Genomic DNA, 12,517 nt, shown 5'->3' with positions numbered 1-12,517 from the left:
GTGGAGGGTGCGGGGAGATGAGGGGTGCAGTGGTCGGGGGGGAGAGGCGGGGTGCACTGGGACAGTTTCCAGGTGCAGTGGGGAGTCAGGAGGGGAGAGGCGGAGTGCAGTGGTGGGGGCAGTGGTCGGGGGGGAGAGGCGGGGTGCAGTGGGGCAGTTTCAGGGTGCAGTGGGGAGCCGGGAGGTGAGAGGCGGGGGCAGTGGTGGGGGGGGAGAGGCGGGGTGCACTGGGGCAGTTTCAGGGTGCAGCGGGGGGGGGGGAAGGTGGTGGCGAGGCAGAGAACGATCTCTGTCTCTTCCGCCCCGGGGAAGGGGGTGATTGGGGGGTCCCATTCGGCCCCAGAGCTGTGCAGGGAGCCGCTGGCTGAGCAGCTCGTGGGGCCTGCACCGCATTGCGTCGCTATCGTCTGGGCTGCCGGCCCCCTGCTGGGGGAGGCTGGAACTGCAACAGCGGGAACCAGGGGTCATTCCAGAGAGATGAGGGAGCCCATGTACCCTCTCCCATGCGTCCCCAGATTCCCCCTTGTACCCCTTCCCCCAGGCGTCTCCCCCAGACACTCCCCTCCCCAGCTGAACGAGGACAGAAATTAAAGGGACACGGGGCATCCAGGGAAATTAAAGGGACACGGTGGGCATCAAGGAGTGGCATCTAGTGGTTAGATTTGGGGGGTACAGGGGATCAGGGTGGGAGTCAGGACTTGGGTTCTAGTCCAGCTTTAAGAGGGGAGTGAGGTCTAGTGGTTAGAGCAGGGGACTGAGAGCCAGGACTCCTGGGTTCGGTTTCCAGGTGTGTGGGGGGGAGTGGGGTCTAGTGGTTAGAGCGGGCAGGCTGGGAGCCAGGACTCCTGGGTTCCGTTCTGAGGCATGGCTGTGCTGAGGCCCTGAATGTATGTTTGGGGGGTGGGGGGGAGTGTGGTTGTGCCAGGTCCCTGTCTCATAGCCCACCCCCCGCAGGAGCCTGGCCATGGCGACCATGGTGTACCCGCGAGAGGAGAAGTTGAGCCAGGATGAGATTGTGCTGGGCACCAAGGCAGTGATCCAAGGCCTGGAGACGCTGCGCAGCGAGCACCACTCCATCCTGGCCAGCCTGCTGGACCCCAGGAACTGCCTGGACAAGCAGCACGAGGCCAGTGCTCTGCAGGAGAAGTCCAGCCTGCTGCGCAAGTCCCTGGATGCCATCGAGCTGGGGCTGGGGGAGGCCCAGGTGAGGCCTGCACAGGGACGTGAATTGGTTATAATTGTTGTTGGGGGGGGGGGGGGGGGGGGAGCCAGGATTCCTGGTTCTATACCAGCTCTGGGACCTAGTGGGTTAGGGCGGGGGCTGGGGCTTTGAACCAGGACTCCTGGGTTCTAGTCCCAGGTCTGTCGCTGGCAGCATGACCCTGGAGGCAAGTCCAGTTTCTGTCTGAAAAGGGACAGCGGCCCCACCCTGGGGGCAGATGTGGCCTGTGGGTAGTGTCAGGGCTCTTGTGGAGTTGTGGGGGGAGGGGGGCAGCGGGGCCTGTGGGGTGGAGGAGGGCAAGGAGTTCCTGTGGGGGAGAGAGAGGCTGGTGGTGGGGCAAGGGGAGTGGGGAGGGTGAGGGGGGTGGAGGCTGTGGAACGCAGGGAGGCAGTGTCAGGTGGGGGAACAGTGGGTACCTGTCAGGGGGTGGGGTGGTCACGGGGCAGGGGGGCATTGAAAGGTATGTAGTTGTGGGGGGCAGTGGGTGCCAGGGGGCAGGGGGAGGGCTATAGTTGCAGGGGGCAGTGGGTGTTGGGGGATAAGGGGAGGGCTGTGGTTGCCTAGGGGCTTGTCCCATCTCGCATCCCCCCAGGTGATCATTGCTCTGTCGAGCCACCTGAGCGCGGTGGAGTCGGAGAAGCAGAAGCTGCGGGCCCAGGTGCGGCGCCTGGTGCAGGAGAACCAGTGGCTGCGGGACGAGCTGGCGGGCACCCAGCAGAAGCTGCAGCGCAGCGAGCAGGCCGTGGCGCAGCTGGAGGAGGAGAAGAAGCACCTGGAGTTCATGAACCAGATCAAGAAGTTTGATGACGACATCTCCCCCTCGGTGCGTCCCCCAGAGCCAGGACTCCTGGGTTCTCTCCCAGCTCTGGGATGGGAGTGGAGTCTAGTGGGTTAGAGCAGGGTGGGCAGGGAACCAGGATTCCTGGGTTCTCTCTGCGGTTCTGGGAGGGCAGCAAGGTCTAGTGGTTAGAGCAGCAGCGTGGGGCTGGGCTCCCACCTGCTCCCCAGGCTTGCGTGGGAAAGCTCCAGCCCTCATTGCCTTCTCCCTGCCCAGGAGGAGAAGAATGGAGAGGCAGCCAAGGACTCGCTGGATGACCTGTTCCCCAGCGACGATGACCAGGGCCAAGGTGAGCTGCCTGGCTGCCAAGGTGAGTGCTGCAGGGCAGGGGCCAGCTCTCTGCCTGTGGGCCCTCACGGCCTCTCTCTCCCGCAGGGCCGACGCCCGGCAGCGGGGAGGCCGCGGCCCAGCACGGGGGCTATGAGATCCCAGCACGGCTGCGCACACTGCACAACCTGGTGATCCAGTACGCCTCACAGGGGCGCTACGAGGTGGCCGTGCCGCTCTGCAAGCAGGCGCTGGAGGACCTGGAGAAGACCTCGGGCCACGACCACCCCGATGTGGCCACCATGCTCAACATCCTGGCATTGGTGTACAGGTGGGGAATTGAAAATGGGACCTTTCACCTCTATGGGGCACCAGTTCTGATCTGGTGCCAGAGCGCAGGACCGGCTGGGTCTGGAGAATGGAACATGGGGCCTTTCCTTTCTAGGGAGCGCCGGCTCTGACCTGGCACCAGGGGGTAGAGACTGGCTGGCTTAGGGGGGCAGGGAATAGGACATGAGGTCTTTCCCCTCTGGAGGCACCAGCTCTGATCTGGCGCCAGTGAGAAAGTCAGCCAGTTTGGGTGGTCTCAGTTCCTGGCAGTACCCACCCCCCTTGGCCATAAATGGCCATCTGGGTGTTAGCCTCAGCGGGGATCCAAGGGCTTGGTGGGCCTTGGAAATGGGGGTCCCTGCTAGGTTTGGACAGCAAGAGCCTCCCCCACCCCAGGGCTGTGCTCAGGGCCCCTACCCTCAGGGCTTGTAGCACATGGGTCTGACTGGGGACCCTCTGCCTGCACCACAGGGACCAGAACAAGTACAAGGAGGCTGCTCATCTTCTCAACGACGCACTGGCCATCCGGGAAAAGACCCTGGGCAAGGACCACCCCGCTGTGAGTGTGCCATGGCTGGGGGCTGGGAGTCACAACGCCTGGGTTCTATCCCCGGCTCACAGAGGGGAGTCAGGCCTAGTGGCTTAAAACGGGGAGCTGGGACTCCTCCGGGTTTCTGTCGCCAGCCCTGGGAGGGGAGTGGGGTGTAGTGGTTAGAGCGGAGTCTGAGAGCCAGGACTCCTGGGTTCTGTCCCTGGCTGGGATGGGGGGAGTGGGGTTAGAGCAGGGGGGCCTGGGAGCCAGGACTCCTGGGTTCTGTCCCTGGCTGGGATGGGGGGGGTAGGGGGTAGTGGTTAGTGCAGGGGGGGCTGGGAGCCAGGACTGAGGGAGTGGAGTCTGGTGACTAGAGCAGGGGGGCTGAGTGTTGTAGGTGGGTGGCTCAAGTCTGCGCTGCACTGTTACCCCAGACTCAACCCAGGGGCTAGGGGGCTGAAAGTGCCACGGAGCTTGAACTCCCACTGGGCAGAGCGGGGACCCACTGGGGGAGGTTGGCGGGAACTGTGGCCAGGGGCTGCCGTGCTGGGTGGACGATGACACCCCTCTGCCCCCGCAGGTGGCTGCCACCCTGAACAACCTGGCTGTGCTGTACGGCAAGAGGGGCAAGTACAAGGAGGCCGAGCCGCTGTGCAAGAGAGCGCTGGAGATCCGCGAGAAGGTGGGGGGCAGTGCTGGGGCATGGCTGTGAGGGGTGGGCTGCAGATCAGTGAGGGGGGATGGATGGAGGCTGGGGGGGTTGGCAAGTGGGCGTGGCCATTGGGTGGGTCTGTGAGAGGGGATACAGCTGAGGGTGGGGTCAGTGAGGGGGTGCAGCCATGGGGCCGGAGGGTGGTACAGGCAGGGCAGCAGGCTGGGGAACCCAGGAGCAGGTGCAGCTGGGGGATGGCAGTGTGGTGCAGCGTGATCTGGGCAGGGCAGGGGATGCCGTGTGTGTGGGGCGGGTGAGCTGGGTGAGTCCCCAGGGTGCTTTTTGATCCCCTATCCCAGATCCAGAGGATCTGGGCTGCACCCCCAGCTCTTGAACAGTCTCTTGGAGAAACCCCTTAGCATGCCAGAGCCCAGGGGCCTCACTCTTTCTCCAGGGCAGGCCACGCGGGCTCCCTGCCTGCCTGCTGAGACTGGCCCTCAGCCCCCATTCCTGGTGGAGACTTGTCCACTCTGCAGGGTTTAATGCACTGACATAAAACTGCTGGGTTCATGGTCACTGGGATCACAGCGTGGGAAGCCCCCAGGTTAGCACAGCGAAAGGAAGGTGACGCCTGACGGTCAGCCCAGAGCCCAGCCAGGCTCTGTCGCTCTCTGACAGTCAGTCCCCAGGGGAGAGCGCCCAGGCCCCGTCCATCAGCCAGCCTGTCTCCTCCCAGCCCTCTGGTCTCCAGCTGGGGTCTCTGCTCCGCTTCCCGGCTGAGAGGCAGGGGACCCCTCCTCCCTCGGGGCGCTAGTTGCTGGGGGTCAGTGTCCTGGCGATTGGGTTTGCCATTGTCTTGTCGGGTTTTCCTCTGGTCGGTCTTGCATGGCCCTTTTAATGACCCATTCGCTCCACTTGGACAGCTAGGTGACGTACACCCACCGCTGTGTCTCTTAGCCTGCCCTGAGAACCAGCTTCATCCCTTCCCCCCACCCCGGATAGCCAGAGAAAGAGCAGGGGAAACTGAGGCACACAGGCTTTGTCAAATCTATTGCCAAAACTTCCCACTTCGTCATCGTCCCCCTGCCCCCAGGTGCTGGGCCGGTTCCACCCCGACGTGGCAAAGCAGCTGAACAACCTGGCGCTGCTGTGCCAGAACCAGGGCAAGGCGGAGGAGGTGCAGTACTACTATGGGCGGGCGCTGGAGATCTACGAGAGCCGCCTGGGGCCCGACGACCCCAACGTTGCCAAGACCAAGAACAACCTGGTGAGAGCTGGTGCCGAGTGCAGGCAGGCAGGCAGCCCCCGCACACGCACGCCGGGTGGGGGAGGGGATCCCGGACTCCTGGGTTCTAGCCCCTCCGTTGACACTGTGGGATTGTGTGCAGGAACCATCTCTTCGCGGTGCCTATGTTTCCCCCTGCAGATGGCGAGGGCAGCATCTGCCCTTCCCCAGGGCTGAACGTGGGCTCTGGGCTTCTCAAGGGAACGGGGCACATGAGGGCAAAGGCCCCGTGGGGAGGCAGAGAATGCTGCCCCCACCTCGGAGGCTGCCTGGCCCAGCCTCGCCCCCTTGTGGCCAGATTGGGCAGTGCAGGCCAGAGCTAGGTAGCAGAGAGGAACCACCAGGTGTCTGTGCCCAGCAGCCTGGACAGAGACAGCCCTCCGTGCCTGGCCCTACCTGGCCCTTCCTGCCCTCAGGATCCCCAAGTAGACGCCCATGCTCACCATGCTGACCCTGGCTCTGCCCCACAGGCATCCTGCTACCTGAAACAGGGCAAGTACAAGGAGGCCGAGGCGCTGTACAAGGAGATCCTGACTCAGGCGCACGAGAAGGAGTTTGGCTCAGTCAATGGTGAGTCTGGGATGGGGGCGCTCTCCTCTCTGTCAGGGCTGGCCCCAATGCCCCAGTATGGCACTAGGGGGCGCTGTGCTGCAGGGAGTGGGATAGGGCTCTCTCCTTGCAGTCCCACTCCAGAGGCAGCTGTGTCCCAGTGCTGGGCAGGAGCCGTTGGAGTGCTACTGTAACCTGCCCCTCCCTGTCTGTCCCTGCAGGAGAGAACAAGCCGATCTGGATGCATGCAGAGGAACGCGAGGAGGGCAAGGTACCTGGGCGTGGGAGTGCAGGGCTGTCGGGGGCACTGGGGTCTCAGTGGGATGCTGGGGGGACCTGCCCCTGGTTGCTCCCTCTGTACAGTGACTGGGAGTATCCTGTGTGTCTATGCCCCCCACAGGACAGGCGCAAGGACAGTGTCCCCTACAGGGAGTACGGCAGCTGGTACAAGGCCTGCAAGGTGGACAGGTGAGTTCGGCTTCTGGGGGGCAACATCCAGAGCCCCATTGGAGGGTGGCAGTGCTCTCCTACACCCCGCCCATCATTCAGGCTCCACCCCCTCACAGCAACTGTCTGGGAATTAGAGGAAGGGGGACTGGGAGCCAGGACTCCTGGGTTGTATCCCTGCTCTGGGAGTCAGGGGGAGTCTAGTGGGTTGGAACAGGTGGGGTGGGAGCCAGGACTCCTGGCTGCTATCCCCAGCTCTCTCCCTGTTTTATGTTGGTTGAGCCTCTCCCCCTCTACCTCAGTTTCCCCTGTGCACACACTGTGCTGAGCAGGCTGTTACTTATCGCTCCCTCTGGGTCCCCTCTCCTGCCCACAGCCCCACAGTGAACACGACCCTGAAGAGCCTGGGGGCTCTGTACCGGCGCCAGGGCAAGCTGGAAGCCGCCGAGACACTGGAGGAGTGTGCCATGAAAACCCGCAAGCAGGTACCACCAGGCCCGGGGGGAGATGGGGCTGAACTGGTTTCCTCCAATTCCCTTCCCCACCCCACTTTGTCTAGTGGGTTAGCGCAGGGGGCTGGGAGCCAGGACCCCTAGGTTCTATCCCAGCTCTGCGAGGGGAGGGGTGTATAGTGGGTTAGAGCAGGGGGCTGGGAGCCAGGACCCCTGGATTCTGTCTGTGTTGTGGTGTTCTGATCTCTGTCTCCCCCCGGTGGAATGATTTTAATTATTATTGAAATCAGGAAGCAGGAAACTCCCCTCCCAGAGCTATGGATGGAACCCAGGAGTCCTAGCTCCCTGTCCCCTCCCAACCTTCACACAGGTTGCCAGGATGTCAAATGTCATTTTAAGTGGGTTTATTTTTAAAAAAGAAGAGTGTCTGTCTTGCATTTCCCTGAGAACAATCGGATGCCGGTGGTCTCCCCACAGGGCGTGCACGCCATCAGCCAGACCAGGGTGGTGGAGCTGCTGAAGGACGGGGGCCGGTCGGAGCGCCGGCCCAGCCGGGAGAGCCTGCCCAACAGTGCTGCCAAGGCTGAGAACGGGCCCGAGCCCGAGGACGGGATAGGCACGGAATGGGCTGGGGTGAGAGACACTGCTGCAGGGGGCAGAGCCAGAATGCCAGGGGCCTCTTAGCATGGTATCTCCACCAAGCATCTCTCCCCCCCACCCCCTGCAGTCAGCCCCCGCCGGGCATCCCCCCCCGGGTCGGCCCCAGGGGCCCACCCCACCTCCTCTCACCCCAAGCAGAGCCGTGGGGTGGAAATCATGGGTGTGTAGGATATGGGGGGATCACATGGGGATACCCCCTCGAACTCCATCTCCCACCCCAGGCCTGCTCCGGAGCCCTGCCCCAGATGGGGTGTATTTGCAGGGGAGTGTCAGGGGGGGTCTGTCAGGGTGTCCCCGTGTGACTCATCCTGCCCCCCAGGATGGCTCTGGAGCCCTGCGCCGGAGTGGCTCCTTTGGGAAGCTGCGGGACGCCCTGCGCCGGAGCAGCGAGATGCTGGTGAAGAAGCTGCAGGGGAGCAGCCCCCAGGAGCCCAGGAACCTGGGGTGAGTTCAGCCCCCATATTCTGCTGTCCAGCTCTGTCTGTCTGTCTCTTGGGCATCCCCTTTCCTCCAGCCCTTCCTATTGGACTTATCCCTCACCAGCCTCTGCCCATGTGTGCCTTGGGGGGTGAGGGCAGGACTCCTGGGTTCTATCTCTGGGGGGAGAGGTGGGGGAACGAGAGCCCGGACTCCTGGGTTCTCTCCCTGACTCTGCTGGGACTCTGTTCTCTTCCCCTTCAGGATGAAACGGGCCAGTTCCCTGAACTTCCTCAACAAGAGCGTGGAGGAGTCGAGCCCGGTGAGAAGTGGGCAGGGGTAGAAGGGGGGCGTGCAGCGTGGGCCCCTCCCCTCTAGCCCGCCACCCACCTCATGCCCCCGCCTGCTGCCCCTGCCCCGACTCCTGCCCCCAGACACTGCTGCAGCCCTGTCCCCCGGGGGCGGGTGCTGGTCACTACTGGGGGGAGGGAACCTTGTCATGCCCTTGAGCTGGGCCCCCCCAGGTGCTGTGGGGATGCTGGATTGGGCCTATGCCAGGCCCCCCTGCACAGGGAGGGGAAGGGGCCACACGCAAACACACCCCTGCAGGTGTGGGCATCTGCCCATGGTGGGAGCTTCCTGCTCTGCCCAGGCACTTCTCTCCCTGCCAAGCTCGTGTCAGCACTGACTGTCCCATCCCGCTGCCCACGAACCCCCCCACCCCAGGGCCATGCCTAGCTTACAGCCTCACATGCCCTCAGGGCCAGGGGGTCCCACAGGTGCTCGGGTGGGGGATGGGGAACTCTTCTGAATGTTCCCCTGTATGTATGTGGAGGGGGAGAGGCAGAGGTCACAGGAGTCCCCATCTCCTGCCTCAGGCCTTGACCCCCTCCCCTGCCCAGCTTCATCCCTCTCTAAGGGAGTGAGCCCTGTCTAACCCCGCCCCTCCCGACCTTCTCTGTCCCCTGCAGCCAACCAGCAGCAGCCTCTCAGAGAGCCGGGGCCTGAGCGCCAGCACTGTGGACCTGTCCAGACGCAGTTCCTTGCTGGGGTGACCCCGGATCCCCACAGACACCCCCACGGACACCCCCACAACTCCCGTGGGCCAGAGTAGAGGAGACCACACCTGCTGTTACACCTCCATTGGCTGGCTGGCTCCCCTCTCCACCCAGTGTGTAGTGACGGAGGAGGGCCGTATCCCCAGATAGAGACTAGGGGATCCTCACCCTCCACGTGGCACGGCCTGGCCCCTCCTGCTCTGGGATCTCAGGCCATTCACTCACATGCTGCTGTAGGGACAATTCCCTATTGGGAGTGGGGGGCGCCCCTTCATCCCCCAGCCCCACCCCCTTAGCTGCCCTTAGATGCCCTGAGCTGCCGTCACCCCGAGCTGCCGTCACCCCTCGGGCTGGGGATCTGATGCTGGGCTGGGCTGGGGAAACTCGTCTGTGGGGCTGGGTGGTGCTGGTGGAGAGGTGTAGGGGGGGCGTTCAGGAGGAAACCTCTGGAACTCTGCTGCTGGGTTGGAGAAGGGGAGCAGGAGGTGAGTTACAGCTGCCCCCCTCACTAGTGGGTCGTTTTTCCTTTGTATTTATGTTTTGTTCTCAGGGAGTCCCCTCTGGCGGGAGCCCCCCCTTTGTCCCATGCTGCCCCCAGACCGGCTGGGAAATCCCTCCCCCTTTGTCCGTTCAGATGCAGAAGCTGCTGCTGCTCAGTATCTAGCTCCTGTGAGCTGTCTTCCCCCACCTTCTCTGCACCCTCCATCTACCCAGAATCCTCCCTGCCCCATAGCAGGGGGCAAGCCCTCCTTGCTGAAGGAGGCTGGTGCATGTGTTGTCACTACTGTCCCCCTGGTTTGCATGGTCCTGGTGCAAGCTGGTGACCCCCCCCCCTCCCCCCCGGCTCTTCAACACTAACTCCGCTGCTGGTGGGGGGAGTCTCATTTCCTTCTAGCTAGAGCCTGAGCCTTACACTGGAAAACACTAGCCCCTCTGGAGCCTGGGGGGACGGGAATGGCGATGTCGGTGTCACACAATTCATTTCCCTCCCCAGCCTGTCACATCTCTATACTCTGCCATTGAACACAGGCATAGTCCCCAACCGCTGCTGTGCCTCAGAGCGGGCAGGGGGCGCTGTTACCGCCCTCTGAGGGGAGTCGGGGGGGGGGGGGGGGGGCCGCTATGGAAAATCTTCCCCTAACCTGAGAGGGGCCTAGCTGGGGTCCTTCCTAATCCTCCCCTCCCCGGGGCCCCCTGAGCCTTCACTGCTTCACCCACCTGCCTATTCCCCTGTTGGGGAACCCATTGGGGGGTGGGGCACCTGCTGAGTTTGCTCTGGATTTATCAGTGTTGCTGTAGAAATAAAAGGTACTTCAAAATCTCTGTGTGGGGCTCTGCCTTCTTGGGGCCTTTCCCTCTAGGGGGTCCTGGCTCTGATCTGACCCTAGGGTGGGAGGATGGGCTGGCTCCAGCGTGGGGAATGGGACATGGGGCTGTTCCCCACTAGGGGATGCTATCTCTGTTCCAGCACCAAGAAGTTACATTACACTGCTCTACAGTCAAAATGCTTCTGAAATAAATGTAGTCAAACTTTACTAATTCTGGGTCACTGAGAACGAAAATGATGCTTAAAATTGTTGATTGGCTCTAGTTTTCAAGATATGCTATTGGGTCAGTATATACGACCCTTGACTTGGGAATGGTGGAGGATAAGTGAGTTATAAAGGGAAGGGATCTTAATTTAAACCAGAAATGACTAAAATACATCTTTGACTGGATCTATGAATAAATCTATGACTGGGTTTGGACAGTACTTGCTTTTTAGGCAAAACAATGAATGATGCAATCTGAAGCTGGTATTGCGTCATATATGATATGAATTGCATCATGTTATTCCTAGAAGTCATGGATGATGCAATCATAACGAAGCTTACATCACTCTGCTGAAAAAATTGCCCTATATCAGCTCTAGAAATTACACAGTGTCGTGCTCTCTTATTTGTCAGTCTTTGATTTTGCAAAGGGACACATTTCTGTTTAGCCAAAGTGATCAGAGATGCCTCGTACTTGTGTGAACAGTGCAGATAACTTCTGCTATGTTTGTGGTGAAGTGACTTTTGCATCACAAAAGCGCAGTATAACCACTATGGTTAAGAAAGCCTATCACCTTTATTTTGGCTGCAAAATTGGAGATCGGGACAAGAGGTGGGCCCCACACATATGCTGCAACACTTGTGCAACAAATCTTCGCCAGTGGTTGAACAGGAAAAGGAAATCTATGCCTTTTGCAGTGCCAATGATTTGGAGAGAGCCAACAGATTATACCAGCAATTGTTACTTCTGCATGGTGCCTCCAGTTGGGAAAGGTGTGTCAAAGAAGAAAAAGTGGACTGTGCATTATCCAAACATTCCATCAGCTATACACCCAGTACCCCACGGAGAAGGACTGCCGGTTCCTGATGCACCAGAATCATTCTCACTTGAGTCAGACGAGGAAGAGGATGAAACTTCTGGTCCTGAACCATCAATGTCACAGGACCCACATTTTCTCCCATCCTCCTCCTCTGAACCACACCTCATAACACAAGGTGAACTGAATGACCTTGTCAGGGATTTGGAACTACCCAAGAGTAAGGCAGAGCTGTTGGGCTCCAGGCTACAGTAGTGGAATCTCCTGGCAAATGATGTTAGGGTTTCCATGTTCCATGACCGTCAAAAGGATCTTGTCCCGTTCTTCTTCGTGGAAGGTGATCTTGTAGCCTGCAACAACATCGATGGTGTGATGGCAGCCCTCAACATCGTTCACGATCCAGATGAGTGGAGACTGTTCATTGATTCATCGAAGACGAGTCTTAAAGCTGTTTTACTGCATAATGGCAATGTTTTGCCATCAATTCCTGTTGGTCATGCAGTCCATATGAAGGAAACCTATGACAACATGAAACAACTTTTGAGGTGCATAAACTATGACCAACATCAGTGGCAACTTTGTGGCGATTTGAAGGTTGTTGCTCTGTTGCTTGGTCTGCAGACTGGATACACAAAGTACTGCTGTTTTCTCTGCGAATGGGATAGTCGTGCAAGAGATTCCCACTACATCAAGAAAGATTAGCCACTCCGACAGTCATTGGAGCCTGGGAGGAAAAGTGTTCAGCATCCACCACTTGTTGAATCAAGGAAGATTTTGTTACCACCCTTACACATCAAGCTGGGTCTGATGAAGAACTTTGTCAAGGCCATTGACAAAACACAAGCAGCTTTCAAGTACCTCCGTGGAAAATTTCCAAGGTTAAGTGAAGCTACGATAAAGGAAGGTGTCTTTGTTGGTCCTCAGATTCGTGAACTTCTTCGAGATGATGCATTTGACCATGCACTGCATGGCAAGGAAAAGACGGCATGGAAAGCATTCCAGTTAGTGGCAATAAATTTTCTCAGAAACAACAAGGCAGACAACTACAGGTTGTTGGTGGAAAACCTCCTCAAGGCATACAAAAGTCTTGGTTGTAACATGTCACTAAAGATACATTTTTTGCACTCTTATCTAGATTTTTTTCCACAGAACTGCGGTGCAGTGAGCGACGAGCACGGCAAGCGCTTTCACCAGGACATTGCAACAATGGAGAAACGCTATCAGGGCAAATGGAGCCCATCAATGCTTGCAGACTATTGCTGGACAGTGACAAGAGATACTCCATTTAATGAATACAAGAGACAAGCCAAGAAGCGCTGAGTAGACACTGAATAGGACTAAACTATGTACAGAATAGTTTTTTGCCTTTTGTTTCATAATAAATTTTATTTATATAACCCTTTTGCTGATTTTTAAAGTGTTACATAAACAGGACAGGTGAAATATTATCATGTAAAG

General features: G+C 59.4%; 1 protein-coding gene across 2 annotated transcripts in view; it reads left to right on the top strand.

Annotated features, from left to right (window-relative positions):
• Positions 1–8,726, top strand: part of KLC2 (kinesin light chain 2) — a 10,067-nt gene extending 1,341 nt beyond the window's left edge. Inside the window, exons 2-16 of one of the 2 annotated variants that reach the window (XM_026650437.2) lie at positions 955–1,204; positions 1,815–2,045; positions 2,277–2,349; positions 2,436–2,658; positions 3,129–3,216; positions 3,770–3,871; positions 4,935–5,108; positions 5,597–5,696; positions 5,897–5,946; positions 6,076–6,143; positions 6,499–6,607; positions 7,052–7,207; positions 7,554–7,678; positions 7,916–7,973; positions 8,623–8,726. In XM_026650437.2, coding sequence (XP_026506222.1) covers positions 965–1,204; positions 1,815–2,045; positions 2,277–2,349; positions 2,436–2,658; positions 3,129–3,216; positions 3,770–3,871; positions 4,935–5,108; positions 5,597–5,696; positions 5,897–5,946; positions 6,076–6,143; positions 6,499–6,607; positions 7,052–7,207; positions 7,554–7,678; positions 7,916–7,973; positions 8,623–8,706 — 1,881 coding nt within the window. In that variant the 5' untranslated portion in view covers positions 955–964 and the 3' untranslated portion in view covers positions 8,707–8,726. The remainder of the gene's footprint in view (positions 1–954; positions 1,205–1,814; positions 2,046–2,276; positions 2,350–2,435; positions 2,659–3,128; positions 3,217–3,769; positions 3,872–4,934; positions 5,109–5,596; positions 5,697–5,896; positions 5,947–6,075; positions 6,144–6,498; positions 6,608–7,051; positions 7,208–7,553; positions 7,679–7,915; positions 7,974–8,622) is intronic. The other variant, XM_026650438.2, reaches the window with a different exon arrangement.
• The last annotated feature ends 3,791 nt before the right edge of the window (positions 8,727–12,517 follow it).

The sequence above is a fragment of the Terrapene carolina genome, unplaced genomic scaffold (assembly GCF_002925995.2).
Source record: "Terrapene carolina triunguis isolate 2854851 unplaced genomic scaffold, T_m_triunguis-2.0 Scaffold89, whole genome shotgun sequence".
In the NCBI taxonomy this organism is placed as follows: Eukaryota; Metazoa; Chordata; order Testudines; family Emydidae; genus Terrapene; species Terrapene triunguis.
This window is presented reverse-complemented; position numbering and strand designations above follow the sequence as displayed.